Source organism: Scyliorhinus torazame, chromosome 3 (assembly GCF_047496885.1).
Source record: "Scyliorhinus torazame isolate Kashiwa2021f chromosome 3, sScyTor2.1, whole genome shotgun sequence".
In the NCBI taxonomy this organism is placed as follows: domain Eukaryota; kingdom Metazoa; phylum Chordata; class Chondrichthyes; order Carcharhiniformes; family Scyliorhinidae; genus Scyliorhinus; species Scyliorhinus torazame.
Window position 1 is genome coordinate 246,505,662 of NC_092709.1, and position 23,798 is coordinate 246,529,459.

At 44.8% G+C, this 23,798-nt stretch overlaps 1 protein-coding gene across 4 annotated transcripts in view; it reads left to right on the top strand.

The window, feature by feature from the left end:
• The first annotated feature begins 6,738 nt into the window (after positions 1-6,738).
• LOC140409039 (potassium/sodium hyperpolarization-activated cyclic nucleotide-gated channel 1-like) overlaps positions 6,739-23,798 on the top strand; it is a 478,762-nt gene continuing 461,702 nt past the window's right edge. For 2 of the 4 annotated variants that reach the window (XR_011940266.1, XM_072497079.1), the window contains exon 1: positions 6,739-7,491. Coding sequence is in view for 3 of the 4 variants with exons in the window: in XM_072497079.1 (XP_072353180.1) it covers positions 6,863-7,491 (629 nt within the window). In the remaining variant the exon portion in view is untranslated. The remainder of the gene's footprint in view (positions 7,492-23,798) is intronic. The other 2 variants (XM_072497078.1, XM_072497077.1) reach the window with 2 other exon arrangements.

Below are 23,798 nucleotides of genomic sequence, written 5' to 3' on the forward strand. Positions count from 1 at the left end.
GGATATTACAGATGAACTTGACTGGAAGCTTGACAATTACACGGGGGGAGAGGAGAATATATGGTTACAATGGTAGATTGAGATGAGAGATGGGAGGCAACTTGAATGAAGCACAACACTGTCATGGTTGGCCCGGATATCTGTGCCATATATCTGATGTAATCCTATCTAAGGGTACTCGAGGTAGCTGTGAGATCAGTGGGCTTCAAGTAGATATTGATTGACAACCTATCTCCAGAAATTGATACTGAAAGGTCAAGTGCAAGAAAAGAAGAAATAGGACATGTGAAGGCGAGGGAAGGGTAGAAATTGGTACAAGGTCAAGAAGGTGTTCCGGTTTATGGTGAGAACTGGAAACAGCACAGATACAGTCATCATTTACCAGAAAAAGAGCTGAGGGAAGGGTCTCAGTGAGAATGAAACAAAAAATGTTCCACATATCCCGCAAAACAGCAGAGATAGCTAGGACATGTAATTTTTCCAATAACAACACGTTTTATTTGTAAAAAAAAATGAGTGGAGTCAAAGGTGACATTTTTAAAATTTAGAGTAGTCAATTTTTTTTTTCCAATTAAGGGTCAATTTAGCACGACTAATCCAACTACCCTGCACATCTTTTGTGTTGGGGGGTGGGGGGGGGGGTACACCCATGCAAACAGAGGGAGAATGTGCAAATTCCACATGGACAGTGACCTGGGGCTGGGATCAAACCTCAATGCCATGAGGCGGTAGTGCTAATCATTGCACCACCATGCTGCCCAAGTCAAAGGTGAAGTTGTTTAGTGCAAACTGTGAAGTTTAGCCTGGCAGAGCTGGGTGGTTGTGGATAGTGACCGGTTAGGCCTCCAATTAAGAAATAAGGTGTCCTGGTGAGAGTTTGGAGGTTTGGACATTCCAGGGAGAAAATGAGACAGTTAGGGGCAACTGTTAAAATAGTGGAGGATCTTGGCAAAATTGCAGGTGTACGTGGGTTCAGACTGGGCGAAGGAGAAAAATATAATTAAAATAGGAAGAAATCTGTTCCTTAGTACAAGAACAAGGCTGAAACCAGGGCAGTCTTGCTTCTGGATCTTGGGAAGAAGGTAGAATGGGGCTGTGCTTTCAAACAACTGGCACAGATATGCAAAGTTAAATGGTTCCATTTTGTGCTGTAAGAATTTGATTCTAACCTTTTTGAAATCTTTATGTATCCATGCACAATGTCTCAGTATTTTGTGGATATGGACACCGGGATCCCTGTGTTCTGCCACAACTCCTAGTCTTTCACTATTAAGGAAGTATTCCCAGGGCAGCACGGTGGCTCAGTGAATAGCACCGAGGTTCTAGGTTCGATCCTGGCTCTGGGCCACTGTTTGCACATTCTCCCCGTGTTTGCGTGGGTTTCGCCCCCACAACACAAAAAAGATGTGCATGGTAGGTGGATTGAACATGCTAAATTGCCCCTTAATTGGCGAAAATGAATTGGGTACTCTAAATTTATTTTAAAAAAGGAAGTATTCCCACATTGAACTCTATTTTACATCGTTTTATAACACATGTCCTCTGTCTATAACTTACAAACATATAACTCGGTGTACCCCCTATCAGCGTAATTTGCTAATTTGGCTATATAAGTCTATGTTTCTTTATCCACGTCATTAACATTTAAGGTCAAAAGCAGATTCCCCAATCAGATGTTGGAGAACATCATTTCCACCAATTAGAGCAAGTCGTGTTTTCCTTGCTCTGTCTCCTAGTTCCAATCAATTACCAATCCATATCATAACCCTACCTTCATTAATGTGTGCTCTTGGTTTTGCTAATAATCTCCTATTTGAAAGTTTTGACCAATCTGGTACAGGTTTTCATGGCTTTCATTGATCACCAGAGTCAAATTGATGAGATATGAATCGTTCTTATTATTCACTTCAGGAACACCTTGTTGAATCATTAAATAGATAAAAACCTTGCTAGTTATTAATCTTCCATTTTAAACATTGTGTTCCATCCTTGACATCCCACCTTCCATTCTTTATTACACCCGAGCTACCTCTTTTTCTGTTTTATGATTGATTTCTCATCATACATGATATTTATTTTCCCCAGCATTAATTTTCTGAATTATTGCCAATGTCGAACTTTGTATTTTCTCATAAGCTTAGTCCTGAAATCGATCTGCTATTTTGTCCATGCATACCTAAGGGTGCAGTTATACTGTCAATTTCAAATTGATGTAAAGTTCAGATAGGTATCAATACAAAGTGGTCTGGCTACTGAATACCCCAGGCAACCAGCATGATACCCTCTGCAGAAGATAGTTAATATGAGGGCACCAGATCCAGTATAACTCTCACCTGGTGATGAATTAAAAGGAAGTAGGCAGTGCATTGGTCCCTCAGCCAAATGTAATCTTATCTTTCACAGCTTTTAATGTTAGAGCGTTAACATTACTGGTCATACGCTCCAAGCATTAGCTGGTGAGCAGAGTTTTGCCCGTGTGTCCGAACAGAAAGATAATGCTTTTATTTTGCTGATTGTAGTGCGATTTATTTTGGTAAACTTCCAGTCTGCCATCTGTGCATTACATGTCAGAGCTCAGTTAGTGCAGTATAACTGCAGTCTAGAAATTCATTTCCCCACCGATGGATGACTTTTTCACCATCCCTTTAATTGCAGTACAATCTGTTTTTCTAATGATACAGTAGTTAAGATTAACCATTGGTGAACCCTGGAATCAATAGTTGAAAATGTCAATCTATTAAATTGTATAATTTTCTTTATTTTTTCAATAGCTTCACTTAAAAAGCTAAAGGACTGAGTACATCCAGGTAAGTCCTATTTACATGTCTGTACTAGGCACTAATCTTCTCTTTGAATTTGTTTATTTCATTCTCAGGATGTTGATAATTACCTGTAAGGTCAGCATATGTGGCTCATTTGTAATTTCCTGAGAAGGTGAAGGTGGGCCGTCTTCTTATTGCAGTGAATTCTGATCTAATTCTAATATTCACCACACAGTATGTTTTAATAATTTATCAGGGAGCAGGTTTTATGGGGAAATATCTATACCAGCCCTCTCTCTTAGCTTCTCCAAATGCCAAACGTCTTGCGCAGTATCTTCGTATACTTATAATGTTACTTTTCACAAATAATATTTACCTTCCAAATCATAATGTTTCAAAGGGGGAGGCCAGTGGAAATGCAATCTCATCCCTTCCAGGCAAATAACTGAGTTATTGGAGAGTGTTGATTGGCAACAATGTCCTCATGATCTTAGATAGTTATGCTGTGGGTATGAAATGATAAAGAGCTCAAGGTATTCCGTAGGGATCAGTGCTGGGACCTTTGCTGTTCGTAGTATATATAAATGATTTGGAGGAAAATGTAACTGGTCTGATTAGTAAGTTTGCGGACGACACAAAGGTTCGTGGAATTGCGGATAGCGATGAGGACTGTCAGAGGATACAGCAGGATTTAGATTGTTTGGAGACTTGGGCGGAGAGATGGCAGATGGAGTTTAATCCGGACAAATGTGAGGTTATGCATTTTGGAAGGTCTAATGCAGGTAGGGAATATACAGTGAATGGTAGAACCCTCAAGAGTATTGAAAGTCAGAGAGATCTAGGTGTATAGGTCCACAGGTCACTGAAAGGGGCAACACATGTGGAGAAGGTAGTCAAGAAGGCATGCGGCATGTTTGCCTTCATTGGCCGGGCATTGAATATAGAAATTGGCAAGTTATGTTGCAACTGCATAGAACCTTATTTAGGCCACTCTTGGAGCATAGTGTTCAATTCTGGTTGCCACACTGCCAGAAGGATGTGGAGGCTTTAGAGAGGGTGCAGAAGAGATTTACCAGGATGTTGCCTGGTATGGAGGGCATTAGCTATGAGGAGAGATTGAATAAACTTGATTTGTCCTCACTGAAACAACGGAGGTTGAGGGGTGACCTGATAGAGGTCTACAAAATTATGAGGGGCATAGACAGAGTGGATAGTCAGAGACTTTTTCCCAGGGTAGAAGGGTCAATTACTAGAGGGCATAGTTTTAAGGTGCAAGGGCAAGGTTTAGAGGAGATGTACGGGGTAAGTTTTTTACAGAGGGTAGTGGGTGCCTGGAACTCACTGCCGGTGAACGTGGTGGAAGCAGGGATGATAGTCATGTTTAAGGGGCATCTTGACAAATACATGAATAGGATGGGAATAGAGGGATACAGACCCCGGAAGTGTAGAAGATTTTAGTTTAGATGGGCAGCATGGTCGGCGCAGTCTTGGAGGGTCGAAGGGCCTGTCCCTGTGTTGACTTTTCTTTGTTCTTTGTTCTTTGTATGTTACAGGCAGTATCTCTGAATGTCTTTATGTTACCTAGTTTGAAAGATAATAATCTTTATTATTGTCACAAGTAGGCTTACATTAACACTGCCCAAATTCCCCAGTCGCCACACTCGAGCGTCTGTTCAGGTACATTGAGGGGGAATTGTGGGAGGAAAATGGAGCACCTGGAGGAAACCCATGCAGGCACAGGAGAATGTGCAGACTTTGCACAGACAGTGACCCGAGCGGGCATCGAACCTGGAACCATTGATAACATGCATCAGAAGCATCACCAACTACTTAGTTTTACAAAGTATTGACAGCAAGAGACAGATAGACCAGGGCAGCATAGTAGCACAAGTGGATAGCACTGTCGCTTCACAGCGCCAGGGTCCCAGGTTCGAATCCCCGCTGGGTAACTGTCTGTGCGGAGTCTGCACGTTTTCCCCATGTCTGCGTGGGTTTCCTTTGGGTGCTCCGGTTTCCTCCCACAGTCCAAAGATGTGCAGGTTAGGTGGATTGGCCATGCTAAATTACCCTTAGTGTCCAAAAAAAAGGTTAGGAGGGGTTATTGGGTTACGGGGATAGGGTGGAAGGGAGTGCTTAAGTGGGTTGGTGCAGACTCGATGGGCCGAATGGCCTCCTTCTGTACTGTATGTTCTATGAATTTGGTCAAACAGGTCCATGTCAGTGTTTATATTCCACACGACCTTCCTCCTCCTTCATATAACCCTATCAAATATTTTTCCATTTCTTTCTCTCTTATGTGTTTATCCAGCTTCTTCTTAAATGCATCTATGCTTGTCCCCTCAACCATTCGTTGTGTTATATTATCTTGGGAAATAATTTCTCTTCCTGATTGGATTATTATCTTATATTTATGTGGCTTAGTTCTGATCTCCCCTGCAAATGGAAGCATCTTCTCGATATCTACTTTATCACATCCTCCTTCAGATACCATGCCCTAAGAGGGTGTTTGCAACCAGGGACTTCCATTGGATTGGTCTGTGGTTATGCCTGGCAAAGTACTGCAGTAGTTTGGCATTGCTTTCTGTTGTGTAGCTGACCAGGAAGCTCTGCCGCCTGCCAGCAAGCATGTTGGAAGAATTTACAGGCTGATAATCAGTTTGTCCCCCACATTATGAATGTACCTTCCATGCCCATCAAGTTCTGAAGTCTAGAATAAAAGAAAATTACTGTGCATGTTGGAATCTGAAACAAGAACAGAAAATGCTGGAAAATCTCAGCAGGTCTGACAGCATCTGTGGAGAGAGAACACTGAAGAATTGAATCCTAGCTTCTGGCCCAGAGGTAGGGATACTATCACTCTGCCACAAGATCTCCCACCCTATCACACCCCTTCATAATCTTCATCAGGTCACTCCTCGGTCTTCTCTTTTTAAGGGTAAAGACCCCAGCCAGTTTTGTAGTGTTATTCTGGTGTATCTCTTTAGCAGTTTCTCCAATGCCTCTACATTATTTTTCATAATATGGTGACTAGAGCTGTTCACAAGTGTACTCTGAGCAAGGATTAACATAATTTCTCTGCTTTTCAATTAAATTATTTCAGAAATGAGCTTGAGGATTTTGTTTGCTTTTTTGCGGCCTCATTAACTGACATTGCTACTTTCAGTTATTTCTGCATTTTTATCCCGAGATCCTCCTGCTCCTCTACCCCATTTAAACAGTTACTTTCAACTATTGATGTTCCTCCTGTATTTCCATCTTATACTTTGGATTTAAAATCATAAAATCTTAATAACCGTTATCTTCTTCCTCACAGCTATTTGATCTATCCAGAGATAGATTACTGATATTTGGTTGGATAAGAGTATCAAAGTCTATGGAGCATAGGTAGGAAAATGTAGCTCAGGTGCAGATCAGCCAGGATCTTAATTGAACGACGGAGCAGGCTCGAGGGGCCGAACGGTCTACTCTCAATATAATCAAAAACAAGAAATGCAGGAAAAACCCAGCCGGTCAGGCAGCAGCATCTGGGGTGAGAGAAAACAGGTCGGCAACCTATCGTCAGAACCGTTCCTCCCATTGATCCAACATTTACAGTATCACTTTAAGATCATCTTTAAAGTGACCCCCCCCCCCCCCAAAAAAAAAACAACTGCTGCGATATTTCGACTCTGATATTTCCTTTAAAAAAAAACAAAGGCTTGGATCCATCCCGGAGCGGTTATTCTTCAAGAGGCCGAGTTGCTCCCTACAATGGTGAGGTGCAGTCGGGCGAAGGGCTCCACTCTTGGCGGGGTGACTGCAGGACGTCTATCCCTTTAATCGGAAAAGTGCCGGTTCAAAGTCAGGTTGACTGCCTGCCGAGTGGCAAAGTCACGTTCTGGCAGACTGAAATGGTTCGTGTGCCAGCCTGACAGTGGAGGAGGAAGGTGGTGGTGGGGGGGCGGGGGGGGAGAGATTGTATTGATGCTTGGTCGGCGGTCCACACAGACTGCAGTGCGGCCAGGGCACTGGGTGAGGGAGGAAGGTGCCAAGGACGCCTGGCGGGTTAAATCCCGTCCTCCCACCCCCACCCCCTGCCCTTCAGTCATTCCCACAGGAGGATGGGGAAGCAAGATGACAGGGGGAAGAATCAGAGCATCAGGATGAATGTTCTACCAGGAGGGGGAGCAGCAGAAACCGGATCCAACCACAACAAAGTGGAAGAGTCTTGCAGCAGCAGCAGCAGCAGGAGGAGGAGGGAAGCCGATCCGACCAAGGACATCACCAAATGTAACACAAACGGAGATTACAGATCGGCGGGCAGTCTGCACTCACCTCCAAGTGGCCATCACTGGCAGCAGCCTCCCGCCATGGAAGGCAATGCCAAGCAGGCTCCCAGCATGGAGCAGAAAGCGGACGGTAATGTGGGGCCGGGGAGGATGAGGAGGGAAGCGGAGGACGAAGGCAGCCGGAGTCTGCAGCAGCAGACCGGCAAAGAGCAGAATTCGGTTGGCTTTAAGGTGGAAGCAGCAGCAGCAGGAGGAGGAGGGGGGGACGATGCGATGCTCGTCCAGGAAGGTGATGAATTTCCGCGGTACAGCTCCATGCAGAGTCACTTCAATGCCCTGCTCCAGCCCGGGGTCAACAAGTTTTCTCTGCGGATGTTCGGCAGCCAGAGGGGGGTGGAGAAAGAGCAGCAGCGGGTCAAGACCGCCGGCTACTGGATTATACACCCCTACAGCGATTTTCGGTAAGTTCCCGTTCTGCCAGGGGAATGAAGAGGAGCCCACGGGGTTACATCCCTCTTCTGTAGGCGAAAAACAAACAAAAAAAAATGTTTTCTAAAAGCTGAACTTTCTAGTTGTGACAGATGAACCTGGCTGGCACCTGCTGCTGGGAGGATTTCAATATTCCTGAGCCACCAAGTTACCCGGGATGCAGCTCCTTGGAGGAGAAGCTTTGGGATCAGATAATTTCTGTGCAGGTCACATTAGTTAATCCACCATGATCGACCCCAGTCCGTGCGTTGGATTTGATTTGATTTGAACAGAATATCGCACCGAAGGTGTGAGGGTTAATTATTGTTTTGTGGGGGGAGGGGTTGTAATAATCATCGGGCCGTTTGCACAAAATAAAGTGAGATTGAAAATGCAAAACGATGTCTGCTTGTCAGTCATCGAAGCCGAGGCTCTCATCCCCCCCCCCCCCCAAAAAAAAAAAACCCCAAAGTAAACATTTTCATAAAAGGATGAACAACCGAAGCGACAACTTTAAATCCAATCACATAAACTGTGCACCGAGGGGGGCTGCCGACACATTGGGCTGAACAGCGGGTATTTTTCCACAGTCCTGCCGTTTTACCAGTGCTATTCCTGGCACCGTTGAAGCTGGTCAGAGGTGACTCGAATGGAATAGCCCTTTCGTTGTTTATTTATCTAACAGAGGGGGGGGCGGGGGTCATGGTCCGGCCGCCGGCTTCCTGCCCTCTGAGCCGCTCCCCCGGTCACTCTCCAAGGTAGCTGGAGAAACAAAAGCAGCCACATACAGAGTAAAAAGGCCAGCCTCAGCCCAGCAAACACTTGGAAAATCCCGCCACCCACTCCACGTCAAGGCTGAGCAGCAAACTTCTCACTGAATCCGGGGGTGGGGGTGCGAATCCGGTAAAGGGGTGGGGGGTGCAGATGGCAGCCGGTGAGGGAGGAGAGGCCCGAAGACGCGGCAATCTGCAGCTCAGCTCTGACCAGTGGGGGTATTGCTGCTGTCCAGTGAGCATGGACACAAACACGGAGGAGGGGGCTCGCGAGAATAGATTTGTTTTTCGCACAACTGGGAGAACGTTGTCCTTGAAATTGTTCCGGTAATTTAGAAAATTACTATTGTCCACTTGGGAGTGGGCAAAACAAAACAATCACGAGCGGCTTCCTGAGAAAACGTGAGGTGAACGAACGCGCCCCAGGTGTTTGCCTCTTTCCTCAATATGTTGAGATAAGGGGTGAAGGTGGACGGTCTCTGGAGGTGACACCTGCGAACTGAGCGGGTCCGCCGTCCTCGGCCGCAAGATTTGCCTCTTGGCTATTGACTGGCGTTCAGCGCAACGTTGTTTACGGTGTTGATCTGCGCCAAGATTTGCGGTGCGAGGTGGGGTTGCCCGCTTGGCTCGGTGAGCGGCCACAGTTAAACTTCACCTCTCCCCTCCTCCTCCCCCCCCCACCCCCCCAGAGGCGATCTGATGGTTTAATTTCGCCGGTGTTGTGGCGCAATGACAAGTGCAAAAAGCTCTGCTCTCAAAGCTGTGTATGCGTTTTCGAAAGGAGCACTTCACTCACTAACTTTTCTGTTTACTGAATGTGGTGAATGTATAATTACTGATAATTTACCAGTGCACTGTGTTATGTTATTAATTCTGTGGGCTCTACCTATGGGCCATTGTGTGGCTTCACCCACAGGGGATATGTTGGGGCATGTATGGGCTCCGCCCATGGCTCCACCCTCTTTACAGGAAGTATAAGAGCTGCTGACCTGTGGGGCCGCCTTCAGTGTTGTACCGGTCACAGGCAGGCTCAGTTCTAAGCTGAATAAAACCACGGTTTACTTCTCCACATGTCGTCGAGTGAATTGATGGTCGCATCAATTTAATCAGCTTAAAATACCACGATGGAATCAGCCCTCAAATCTAACAGACTGGAACTCGATCCACAGGCCGCGGAGGCGAAAGTAATTTTTTCACATTGGCTTTGATGCTTCAAGGACTATCTCGCCGCGTCGTCTACGCCATCCGTCACTGACAAACAGAAGCTGAGCCTCCTCCACGCATCGCATTTCTGTCCAGCTCGACGAAGCCGCTTCCTATACAGAGGCCCTCGCACTACTGAAACGCCTCTATGTGTTGCCTGTGACCGAGGTATACGCGCGACACGTCTTCACCACTCGCCGCCAGCGCCCCGGGGAGTCGCTAGCTGATTACCTACACAACCTCAAAGCCCTCGTGCGCAACTGTAACTACCAGGCCATTACGGCCACTCAGCACATGGAGCTTGCCGTCCGAGCCATTTACGTGTCGGAGGTCCGATCGAACTATGTGAGAGAGCGCCTGCTCGAAAAAGGGGCCTGCTGGACGACACGGTAAAACTGGCTACCTCTCTGGAGACCGCTTTTCAGAGCCTTACTGCATTCCCGGCCAATCATGCGACCGACTCGTGGGCCCCCGACCCGAGACTACCCCAGGCCTGTGCCGCGCGGCCGCCCGCCCATCATGGGGAGCAACCCTGTTATTTTTGCGGCCAGTCCCAACACCCCCGACTGCACTGCCCGGTTTGCAACGTGAACTGCAGCAGCTGCGGGCGAGAAGGACACTTCGCCAAGGTCTGCCTGGCCAGGTCTAAAAACTCAGACTCACAGACCCGATCCACAGACTCACAGGCCCGCAGACCCCACAAGGTGGCAGCGTGTCTGCTGACTCCGCCTCCGCATAACATGTGCGACTCATGAGGGCTGCCGTCTTGGTCATCCTCCCCCACACGGCCGGCCACGTGTGATCCATGGGGGCCGACATCTTGGACACCATCTTTCTCACTGCCCGCCACGGTCGACCAATGGGGGACGCCATCTTGGCCGCCATCTGCTACGCCGCTCGACATCGCAGGGCCGCCCCAGAACCTCCGATCACTCCGCCGGCTACCCACAGCTCAGCGCGGTCACACTGGACCAGTTGCGACCTAAGCACCTCCGGAGATCCATGGTGGCTGTCCGGGTTAATGGGTACGAGACACCTTGCCTTTTCGACTCCGGGAGCACAGACAGCTTCATTCACCCGGACATGTTAAGACGCTGCTCGCTCCCAATATTCCCAACGCAACAAACCATATCCCTCGCCTCTGGGTCGCACTCGGTGCAAATCCAAGGGTGCACTACTGCAACCCGAGTGATACAGGGCGCTGAGTACTCTAATTTTCAACTATATGTGCTCCCAGACCTCTGCGCTCCTCTCCTTTTGGGACTCGACTTCCAGTGCAACCTCAGGAGCCTAACTCTTAAGTTCGGGGGGCCCCTGCCCCCGCTCACCATATGCAGGCTCGCGACCCTAAAAATCGAACCCCACCCCTCTTCGCAAACCTCACCGCCGATTGCAAGCCAGTAGCCACCAGAAGCAGGCGGTATAGCATGCAGGACAGGACGTTCATTAGGTCCGAGGTCCAGTGTCTCTTGCGGGAGGGGTCATAGAGGCCAGCAATAGCCCCTGGAGAGCTCAGGTGGTGGTCGTCAAGACCGGGGAAAGGTTCCGGATGGTGGTTGATTATAGCCAGACCATTAACCGGTTTACGCAACTCGATGCGTAACCCCTTCCCCGGATTGCTGACACGGTAAATCAGATCGCACACTAGCGCGTGTTCTCCATGGTGGATCTGAAGTCTGCACACCACCAGCTCCCAATCTGCCCGGAGGACCGCCACTACACGGCGTTTGAGGCAGACGGCCGCCTTTTCCATTTTCTCCGGGTCCCCTTTGGCGTCACGAACGGTGTTTCGGTGTTCCAATGAGCGATGGACTGAATGGTGGACCAGTACAGGCTGCGGGCCACGTTTCTGTACTTGGACAATGTCACCATCTGCGGCCATGATCAGCAGGACCACGATGCCAACCTCCACCCATTTCTCCAAACCGCCCAAAACTCAACCTCACCTACACCAAGGAGAAATGCGTTTTCCACACAACCAGGCTGGCCATCTTGGGCTACGTTGTGGAAAACGGGGTCCTAGGGCCCGACCCTGACCGTATGCGCCCCCTCCTACAACTCCCTCTCCCTCACTGTCCCAAAGCCCTGAGGAGGTGCCTTGGATTTTTCTCCTATTACGCCCAGTGGGTCCCCCAGTATGCGGACAAAGCCCGCCCACTATTTAAGGCCACCCTCTTTCCACTGGCAGCTGAGACCCGCCAGGCCTTCAACTGCATCAAGGCGGACATCGCCAAAGCTGCAATGCGCGCGGTGGACGAGTCCGTCCCCTTCCAGGTGGAGAGCGACGCCTCAGATGTCGCTCTTGCTGCCACCCTCAACCAAGCAGGCAGACCGGTAGCGTTTTTTTCACGCACCCTCACCAGCTCCGAAATTCGACACTCCCCGGTCGAAAAAGAAGCCCAAGCCATCGTGGAAGCCGTGCGGCACTGGAGGCACTACCTCGCTGGTAGGAGGTTTACCCTCGCCACCGACCAATGATTGGTTGCCTTCAAGTTTGACAATATGCAGCGAGGCAAGATCAAGAATGATAAGGTCTTGAGGTGGAGAATCGAACTCTCCACCTACAACTACGATATAGTATATCGTCCTGGGAAGCTCAACGAGCCCCCAGATGCCCTGTCCCGCGGCACATGCGCCAGCGTGCAAGATGACCGACTACGAGCTATCCACGATGACCTCTGCCACCCGGGGGTCACCCGGCTCGCCCATTACATCAAGGCCCGCAACCTGCCCTACTCCACCGAGGAGGTCAGAGCTAAAACCAGAGACTGCCAAATCTGTGCGCAATGTAAACCGCACTTCTATCGACTGAATAAGGCCCACCTGGTAAAGGCATCCCGGCCCTTTGAACGCCTCAGTATCGATTTCAAAGGGCCCCTCCCCTCCAATAACCGCAACACGTACTTCCTTAACATCATAGATGAGTTCTCCCGCTTCCCGTTTGCCATCCCCTGCCCTGATATGACGTGCCACTGTCATTAAAGCCCTGCATAGTGTTTTCACCCTGTTTGGTTTCCCCAGTTATGTCCACAGCGACAGGGGCTCGTCGTTCATGAGCGATGAACTGCGTCAGTACCTGCTCAGTAAGGGCATCGCCTCGAGCAGGACTACCAGTTATAACCCCAGGGGAAACGGGTAGGTGGAGAGGGAGGACGCGACGGTCTGGAAGACCGCCCTACTGACCCTGCGGTCCAGGAATCTCCCAGTTTCTCACTGGCAGGAGGTCCTCCCCGATGTGCTCCACTCTATTAGGTCCCTCCTTTGCACGGCCTCAAACCAGACTCCTCATGACCGTTTGTTTGTTTTCCCTAGGGGAGCTACCTCAGGGGCCTCGCTTCCGCCCTGGCTGATGACACCGGGTCCAGTCCTCCTCCGAAAACATGTTCGGAGCCATAAGACCGACCCCCTCGTAGAGAGGGTCCAGCTCCTGCACTCCAACCCACACTATGCGTACGTCGAACACCCCGATGGCCGGCAGGATACTGTCTCCCTCCGGGACCTAGCGCCCGCAGGCTCCAACACCACTCCCACTACTGCATCCCCCACACTCTGTCCCTTCCAACCTCCCATGTTCAGAGCCCCCACCCCATATGGTTCCCGCACTCCCACCCACCGCACCGGTCCACAGGAATGAAGCTCCGGAAGAGCCGCTCCCGGAGTCCACGCCTGTGCCTGCTCCGGACCCACTTCCACAGCCACCCGAAGCGGCTGCAACACCAGTGCTTCGGCGGTCGCAACGTACGATCCGGGCACCGGACCGACTGAATCTATGAGCCCGTCACCCCCGCCGGACTTCATTTTTTAATCAGGGGGTGAATGTGGTGAATGTATAATTACTGATAATTCACCAGTGCACTGTGTTATGTTATTAACCCTGTGGGCTCTACCTATGGGCCACTGTGTGGCTTCACCCACAGGGGATATGTTGGGGCATGTACGGGCTCCGCTCATGGCTCCACCCCCTTTACAGGAAGTATAAGAGCTGCTGACCTGCGGGGCCGCCTTCAGTGATGTACCGGTCACAGGCAGGCTCAGTTCTACGCTGATTAAAACCACGGTTTACTTCTCCACCTGTCTTCGAGTAAATTGATGGTTGCATCACTGAAATAACAGAAATGTACCCGAACAAACTTCCGCCCGGTCATTGAGCCACTCCTGTGACAGAGGCAGGCCCGGGAAGCCGAACCGCACTCTGGATTTGCAATGTGTGCAGCTCCGCCCTCCTCCGGGCCAGAGTGAGAACACATGGGGAGGAACAACCTGTCTCCATGCTGCTCAGACATCACTGCAGTGATACCTAGCCGCCCTTTTTTGTGCTGGTTCTGAAGATCATACACACAATTATTTGTTCTGATTTATTTTTACTGGCGCTTATTTTTATTCGAAAAGTAGAGAGGCAGACTTTTAGGATTTTCTTTAGTTTATTTTCCAGTTTGCACCTACAAGGATGACATGCTGTGAAATGGCGATATTGTACTCACTGTGTTACTGAGGTACCAGTTTGAGACCAGTGGCGGACCTACATTTTTGGGGCCCTGAAGCTTGAACTGTTATGGGGGCCCCTTCGCAACCAGCAACGAGGTCTGGGTATCCACTGTTATCTTCTTCAATGGGGTTGAACGCATTGCTATTCCTCTAGGGTCTTGACCTCTGTTGAAAAGGGAAAACAATTACGTTGGCCACAGCAGAACAGCCAACTTACCATGACACTCCACCTTTACAACATCTGTGCTACTGGCTCTCTAACTTTGGGATTGTTGAAATATATACAACAAAAAATTAATCAATTTGAGTCTTGTGACTATTGTCGCATGCTTTGAAAGGAAAAAATGTTAGGTCTATTTTCTGAGAAAGTTTAAAAAAAAAAACCCTTCTCAGAAAGTAAATAAGCTAAATAGGCTAAACTAGGCTATGTTCAAGGTAGCCTACACTAGGCTAGACTAAGTTAGAATCATAGAATTTACAGTGCAGAAGGAGGCCATTCGGCCCATCGAGTCTGCACCAGCCTTGGAAAGAGCACCCTACCCAAGCCCACACCACCCTATCCCCATAACCCAGTAACCCCACTCAACCAACAGTAATGGCAATTTTTGGACACTAAGGGCAATTTCTAGACTCTAAAGGCAATTTAGCATGGCCAATCCACCTAATCTGCTCACCTTTGGACTGTGGGAGGAAACCGGAGCACCCGGAGGAAACCCACGCACTCACGGGGAGAATGTGCAGACTCCGCACAGATCGTGACCCAGCCGGGAATCAAACCTGGGATCCTGGAGCTGTGAAGCAATTGCGTTAACTACTATGCTACCGTTAGGCAAGACTAGGCCACTAAAACCCATAGGCTAAGGTAATGGAACACAATTTTACCATTATTTGAACACTTTTCATAATAAACACCTGTAACTTACACAAATTCACCCTTTTATTATTTTTTCATAAATACTTGTAATATTATTGTAAAATTAGCCTAGGCTATGCGGTCGTAGCCTACCTTCCGTTCACCTCTTCATAAAAACAATAGGTTTAGGCTAATCTAACACTATTTCACCTTTATTACTTACCTTACTTTTCTAAATATAACATTTATTTTTGAGTAGGGGTAATTAAAATATTGTATCTTTATGAACACTTTATTGAAAAAAATTATTGTCTAGATCGCTATCACGAGTGCTATCACGTTGAAAATTCAAGTTAGCATTGTGATTACCTTTTCAACGGCTCCCCTTTTTTGTTACGACACGTCATCTACTGTTTGTTTTTCTGTCATAAATGTTAATAGTGTTTTTAATTATTTATAATTATTTTATATTAAATATATTTAGAATGAAACATCCTTAATTTGAACATTTTTTCGTTTACGGCTAGCCTACATATGATACTTTAATAACTGTTTAATTTTTATTTTAACTATTATTTTGTATTGAATTACACTATATTATTAATATTTTTATTTTTTTAAACCCCTTCTCATACAGTAGACCCAAAATTTTTAAGCAATGTGGACTAAAGTCGCTTCTGGGACCCCTCTGGGATTAGGAGCCCTGAAGCTTAAGCTTCATTAGTTTCATAGTAGATCCGCCCCTGTTTGAGACTGATGCCAAGCTGGCAGTGACCCACACTGTTGGTTCTGCATTGTTTTTAGACAGACAATTGGATCTTGCGTACAATACTCACTGATATCCAATTGCAGTACAAATTTCTAAATGTTATTGAAGACCTGATGGGATAATCCCGCTAAGCAGTGTTTACTAAATTGGTCTGCTTGGGAGTTCTGAACTCTTCTTGGCAGTAGTTGAAGCTATACGGCTGCATGTGTGAAGCTGAGATGATGCGAGTCTGACTCAGGGCAGCCAAACTCTTTTGACAAAAATGTTCCATCCCTCGGCGACTTCATTCCCTGGTTACTGCAAACATGGTGCAGTCATGTTAAGATTACAGTAGAATTTAAACAATGCCAGGAATTTTAAAAGATTGTTGCAAATTGAAGGGTCGTTAGTGCGTCATAAAATGCAAGAGCCAAGCTGATGCATTTTGTAATGTCACCTAACCTTTGAGGTTGGGTAAGAACATGTTCATACACCCTCTGGTATTAAAGCATAATTTATATGATGTCTCTGGTCTCAGATATATATATTTTTCTCCACTTAACAGGAGGGTTTGAGCTATGGTTCAGCACCCTTGTCTCTGAATCGCAAGGTTCTGGGTTCAAGACTTAATTCAGGTCTTGGGGCCAAAAATCAAGGCTGAGAATCCAGTTTAGCACCGACAGAGCATTGTTGAAAGTGCCATCTTTCAGCTGGGATGTTAAGCTGAGGTCATATCAGACTGTTGTGAGGTGGATGTAAAAGCCCCAGTAGCATTGTTTTGAAAAAGAGCAGAAGAGTTATCCCTGGTGTCTTGGCCAATATTTATCCCTCAATCAACATCATAAAAAGAAAAAATCTGGTTATTATCACATTACTATTGTGGGAGCTAGCTGCTGGGCTTCCTACATTACAAAAGTGACTGTACATCAAAGAATGCTCACTTGGCTCTAAAACACATTGAGATATTTGGTGATCATATAAAGTGCTATATAAATGCAAATATTTTTAATTTGTGGAAGGAACTCAATGCTAAAGATTAACTTTCAGCCCTTTCCATGTGGCTCCATTAGCTTGGGAACATGCTTTGAAATTTTCCCTCATTCTTATTCCAAAATCTTTTCGTGATTCTCTTTTTCTCAGTCACCATCGCTTACCTTTTCATTCACTTTTAGAATATAATTTCTGGCCCTTTATTTCATGATCAACAAAATCATAAATCCAATGTATGAATTTGTGCATAGAAGAGATCTTCCTGCATTTCGTTTCCCTTTTTCACCCAATATTTTATCTTTTAAGTGAGTAAAGTTGCCATAGTCCCAGGTGACCATTCCTTCCCAGCATTTCCCTTTGAGGGGAGAGCTGACTGGTGGTGATTTAACTTGAGGACCACCACACCTCAGGGATGAGTTCATGAATAACCTTAACTCGTACAGGAATTGAACCCACATTGTTGGCCTTGTTCTGCATCACGAACCTGCTGTCCAGACAACTGCGCTAAATCGGCCCCTGATGTTTCTTTCATTCATCCTACCACTGCTATTCCTTAATTGTCTCATGGTCAGTTTAATGCCTATCCAATTTAAGGTGGATTTCCAGAGAATATTTCTCCCTTTGCTCTTCTGCTTTCTACCCCTCACCGCCACTCCTGTTTTGCATGTACACCCTGCTAGACGTTTTGGTTCTTTTCTTTCCCAGATTTATCTTTTACCCTGTTCATTTCCATGTTTCTTAGACGCTTACTCAACTCCCACTATGTCTGACTGACCCAACTCCTCATCAGCCTCCGGATCAAGGCGGATTGATGTGACATGTATCAATCAATATGCTACTTCTCCCAGCATTAGAGTCATTACAGTTGATTATCCTGCAGCTTGCGAGCTCCATTGAGTTATGTCACTCAATGGTTTATTTATATTTCGTAAACTACTACTATTAAGCTATTTGTTTCATGTGCACCGTGTGCACTGTTCATAGCTCATCAAAAATGTTAAATCGTCATGTCAGTGCTTATTCTCTTTCTGCACAGTTGCAGATGACCGTTGAAAATTTTTAGAGTTTTATGCTGTCTATTGGTGCCCCATTTGTGCTGTTTCAGATCATTGCCAAACCAGTTGTCCAGTTTGAGTTTATTTCTGCACTAGTTCTGCTGTTTTAATTGATTTCCAGTTGCCTTTGGATTCATTATCATTTGCATTATTTGAATTCATTGCAGACTTAAAGTGTTGTTTGAACTTACTACTGCATGAATGTGATCAAGTTCATTACATAGGTGATATTTCATATAATTTACAGCACTGAAACAGGTCATTCATTCAAATTCATCTGTGGCGGAGTTTATTCCCCACACCCTCCACCCACTCTATATCATTGAACTCCATTTGTTATTAGCTGATAGGGACCCAATATTCCACGATGAAGGAGGGTATACTAGCCAAAACACAATTAGAAAATGTATTATGCAGTGCAGTACTGTGCAGTACAGACCCATAAGGTGAGATGTTCTCTTACTTGTTTCTAGGTGTCAGCAGGATGAGTGCCCTCCATCAAGTTAAAGGGGGAAAGGATAAATAGACCAAGATCCCTACTGAGCACTATAAAAGATTGTGGCACCTTTTGTGCTGTTTGAGTTCATTGCTGTGCTGTTTTTGTTATTTGAATCGATGTGACAACAGTTTTGTTCTTTGAATGAATTGTCAATTGAGTTTCGATTTATTTCTGGACCAGTGTTTCGTTTGAGCTCATGATAATAATCTTTTATGAGTGTCACAAGTAGGCTTACATTAACACTGCAATGAAATTACTGCATTCCCACATTATTTGTGATTGAGCAGAAAAATACAGGAAATTTCTCATTTCAATAACCCTGTCTGGAGAAGTTTCACTGATAAAAAGGAAACAAGCTGAGAGCAGCACTTTACTGGAAGTTAAGAAGGGAATATAGTATTATTGTGGCAAACATTTTGGTGTTCTATTTTTGAGGGGAATGCTGTTTCCAGTATTTTTCTCGACAGTATTATAGGTTGGGCTGCCTTTTTCATCGTTTATCATAGTCTTGATTTGATATTTCAAAATACAATATATTTAAATTACTCTTTACTATTCACAGTGGAAAAAAGTTCACTCCTTTAATTATTTTATACTTAAAAAATACAATTGTTTAGCATATGCTGATCTGCAATTGTCTTGTGTGGTCATTTGTTTTCAATAAGGGAACTGCCCAAATTATTTAATTAATACATTAAAAAATCTATAGTTCAAGATAAGAGATTCAAATATGTCTGATACTGTTTTCTACTTTAAACCTTTTCCTTCGGTAAATTTAAAACAACCAGTACATTATCCTCCTTGCAATCTGACAGTTATTACATTTGCACAGTGGGAACATGCATTATCCTTACGATGTCCTCCCCTTTTCTGAAGGCACCAATTCATTCAGTTGTGATTCCATGGATGCCAGCAGACCTCATGTATTTCAAGCAGTTCTACCCATGTGAGTCAAGATTTTGAGGCCTTGGCGGGTATCTCAGTCAAATTCCATCCTGTATTTACCAATATTTGCACATAACTTCCAGCAGGGGTCACTGGATTAGTGCTGAGGATCAGAATATCTAATTGTATTTTTCATCCATTATTAGGCTACAGGCACTGATGCCGATTGTAGCGAATGCTGTGTTCATCTGACTGATATCAATTTATTTAGAATTATTTACAGAACACAGAATCCATCTGACCTGGAGAGTTCAGTACAATGCTGGGCAATGTGTTTATCTACTAACCTATTGGGAGAGCTGCACACAATGCAGCTTCCAGAGCAGAACAAGGACTGAATGAGAACTATCACTGGCACAATGTTTTGCATTAGCCTAATTTTTAAAACTATTAATCTTTGCAGCTCAATGTTGATAGGTATGTGACAGTTGAATGACTTTATGTGCAAAAAGTCCTCCAGCCGCTATCAACTGTACTTCTGTTCATGGTCACTAATATAGGGTTGTTTTGGAATCAACTGCAAAGGGCTTTGGAGCAGTTAAACTCAATCTTATTGAAGCACCACAGTGAGGAAAAATACATTTTTAGGTGACCTCACTCCAAGAGTCATAATCAATAATTTATGACGAGAGTTGAACATGAACTATAAATATTACTGCTGTGGCTGCATTTCAAGTAAGGGTCTCCTGGAAGGGGAATAAAATATATCAATATATTTATGTGGTTCTTCTATTAAAAGACTGGTAACTTTTAGAATACATTTATTTTAGTTTGCCTATATTTAGAATTAAATGCCTGGCTTGATCCATGCTACATATGCAAATGAATGATGACTGACATTGTATTTGTACAAAACGTTTGTACAAAAGAAAGGAACTCATACCAAACCCAGGTGTAATTATCAACAAAAGTAGTGCTATGAAGAAACAAGTAAAACAATCAAAGAAATAAACTCAAATTGGAAAACATCTATTATGGTCAGAAGTGCAAAGTCTTCCCTTTTACTCCACTGAAGACTTTGATTTTTTTGGACCAAAAAGCAAATAACAATTGACAACTTAATCAGGTAATATGGCCCCAAGACAACATTTGGGTACTATTTAGCTATTACTAATTAGTGAATTAAGAGCTGGTTTAGCTCAGTGGGCTAGACAGCTGGTTTGTAATGCAGGACAAGGCCAGCATCGCGGGTTCAATTCCCGTACCAGCATGTGGTGACCTGAGGCTTTTCACAGAAACGTCATTGTGGTGTTTAAGCCTACTTATGAGAATAAAAGATTATTATTTGGTACTCTAGTTTGGAAATATTTAATGTAAGGAATAGCAAATGTATGGATGGTCAATTCAGTAGGAGGTCAAATGGATTGTTCAGAGTTATCCATAAATATTTCATGAACATTATTGTGTCATAGTTTTGAAATTATTGTCACATTAACCAGAGCAGCGATGTGAGATAACAATAACATTTTCAATCATAATCCAAGTTAGAGTACAAAATGAGCACAATGCTACTGTAAGAGAGCTTACCTTTCTGAGATGTAGTAAGCCCTCTGTTTTTGTTTAAATTTACTCTACCTGCAAAGTGAAACAACAATGATGGAAGTGCAATTGCATGATATTTGCATTGTCAAGAAAGTATTGCCTGACTGTGAAAAAGGAAGCATTCTGGACAGGAGGGGGATCAATTTAAACAGCCATGATTTTCTCTCTTGCTACCCATCGTAAACATAACGATGTTTTTTACTACTATTTCTCTTCTTTTTAAATGGTGACATATTTTCCCCAACCCTTGGAATGTTCCAATCCTCTATGAATAACTTGCACAGCAAACACAAGGTAAGATAAAATAAAAAAGGGTTGGTTTATTTCAGCACACATACACATGCAAGAGGGGTTTTGAAGCATTCATCCCTTTTGTGCTCAGACAATAAACTTGAGATTAAGGAAAAAGGAAGAAGGCTCAGGGCACAAACAAAATACATTTGATTTATTATTGTCACATGTATTAGTTAGTATACAGTGAAAAGTATTGTTTCTTGCATGCTATACAGACAACACATACCATACATAGGGAAGGAAGGAGAGACTGAAGAATGTAATGTTACAGTCATAGCTAGGGTGTAGGTGCAGGTTTAGCACAGTGGGCTAAACAGCTGGCTTGTGATGCAGAATAAGGCCAGCAGTGCAGGTTCAATTCCTGTATCAAGCGCCAAAATGTGGCGACTAGGGGCTCTTCACATTAACTTCATTGAAGCCTACTTGTGACAATAAGCTATTGTTATTATAGCGAAAAGATCAACTTAATACAAGGTAGGTCCATTTAAAAGTCTGATGGCATACATTACAAGTTATGGGATTTACATGAATCCAGAGTCCAAAATCAAAACTCCAATGGAATGTCCCTTCACAGAGTAAGTTGGCTAATTGTAAAGTGATTCTGTATTTTTGGGAGTGAGATATCCTTGATGGAAGATGGCATGTCGAGTGAGTTAGTCTTGGAGGCACGGGTTCCAAGGTTCCAGTAGTTTGCAGCCCTGATGAAGGCCCAAGTTCTTTCTGCTGCCACCTGCTTGATGGTAGACAGTGTAGGCTGTTTTGCAGGAGTCCTGTTCTCCTCGGAGTGCAAATAGTAGCTGACTATAAGGTCCACAGACTATGATTAAAGCGGTTCAGACAGCCCAAGTCCCTCGGTCATGTGATATTGGTTTCACGTTGTTAAACAAGGCCCCTTTTTTAAAACCATCATGTTAGAACAGTTAATGCTCAGGCCATTCACACCATTATTGGAGATTAGGACTTGCAAACAGTTGTCCTTGTCCATAGCTGGCTAAAGCAGACAGACGTCTGCTGGGCCATTGAGTTAGCTTGGTTGGAATGTTTATACAGTGCAAGGAGTTTTATGTTCCAGACATTTGAGGTTTACTTTGAAAAAGGCTCAGAAACCTCTGAAAGTCAGCGTTTGACCAGTAGGAGCCATCTTGTCAGCTTAGCAATTGTTGATTTTGTACCAATTCCCGTACCAGTATGTGGTGACTAGGGGCTTTTCACAGTAATGTCATTGCAGTGTTAATGTAAGCCTACTTGTGAGAATAAAAGATTATTATTTGGTACTCTAGTTTGGAAATATTTAATGTAAGGAATAGCAAATGTATGGATGGTCAATTCAGTAAAAGGTCAAATGGGTTGCTCAGAGTTATCCACAAATATTTCATGAACATTATTGTGTCATAGTTTTGAAATTATTGTCACTTTAACTAGAGCAGCGATGTGAGATAACATAAGAACATAAGAATTAGGAACAGGAGTAGGCCATCTGGCCCAACGAGCCTGCTCCGCCATTTAATGAGATCATGGCTGATCTTTGTGGACTCAGCTCCACTCTCCGGCCCGTACACCATATCCCCAAATCCCTTTATTCTTTAGAAAGGCATCTATCTTTTTCTTAAAAACGTTTAAAGAAGGAGCCTCAACTACTTCACTGGGCAAGGAATTCCAGAGATTCACAACCCTTTGGGTGAAGAAGTTCCTCCTACACTCCGTCCTAAATCTACCTCCCCTTATTTTGAGGCTATGCCCCCTAGTTCTGCTTTCCCCGACCAGTGGAAACAACCTGCCCGCATCTATCCTATCTATTCCCTTCATAATTTTATATGTCTCAATAAGATCCCCCCGCATCCTTCTAAACTCCAATGAGTACAGTCCCAGTCTACTCAACCTCTCGTCATAATCTAATCCCCTCAACTCTGGGATCAACCTAGTGAATCTCCTCTGCACTCCCTCCAGTGCCAATATGTCCTTTCTCAGGTAAGGAGACCAAAACTGAACACAATACTCCAGATGAGGCCTCACCAACACCCTATACAATTGCAGCATAACCTCACTAGTCTTGAACTCCATCCCTCCAGCAATGAAAGACAAAACTCGATTAGCCTTCTTAATCACCTGTTGCACCTGCACACCAACTTTTTGCGACTCGTGCACCAGCACACCTAGGTCCCTCTGCACAGCAGCATGTTTTAACATCTTACCGTTTAAATAATAATCCATTCTGCTGTTATTCCTCCCAAAATGGATAGCCTCACACTTGGCAACATTGAATTCCATCTGCCAGACCCTAGCCCATTCACCTAACCTATCCAAATCCTTCTGCAGACTTCTGGTGTCCTCTGCACTTTTTGCTTTACAATAACAATAACAATAACATTTTCAATCATAATCCAAGTTAGAGTACAAAATGAGCACAATGCTACTGTAAGAGAGCTTACCTTTCTGAGATTTAGTAAGTCCTCTGTTTTTGTTTAAATTTGCTCTACCTGCAAAGTGAAACAACAATGATGGAAGTGCAATTGCATGATATTTGCATTGTCAAGAAAGTATTGCCTGATTGTGAAAAATAAAGTATTCTGGACAGGAGGGGGATCAATTTAAACAGCCATGATTTTCTCTCTTGCTACCCATCGTAAACATAACAATGTTTTTTACTACTATTTCTCTTCTTTTTAAATGGTGACATATTTTCCCCAACCCTTGGAGTGTTCCAATCCTCTATGAATAACTTGCACAGCAAACACGAGGTAAGATAAAATAAAAAAGGGTTGGTTTATTTCAGCACACATACACATGCAAGAGGGGTTTTGAAGCATTCATCCCTTTTGTGCTCACACAATAAACTTGAGATTAAGGAAAAAGGAAGAGGGCTCAGGGCACAAACAAAATACATTTGATTTGATTTATTATTGTCACATGTAT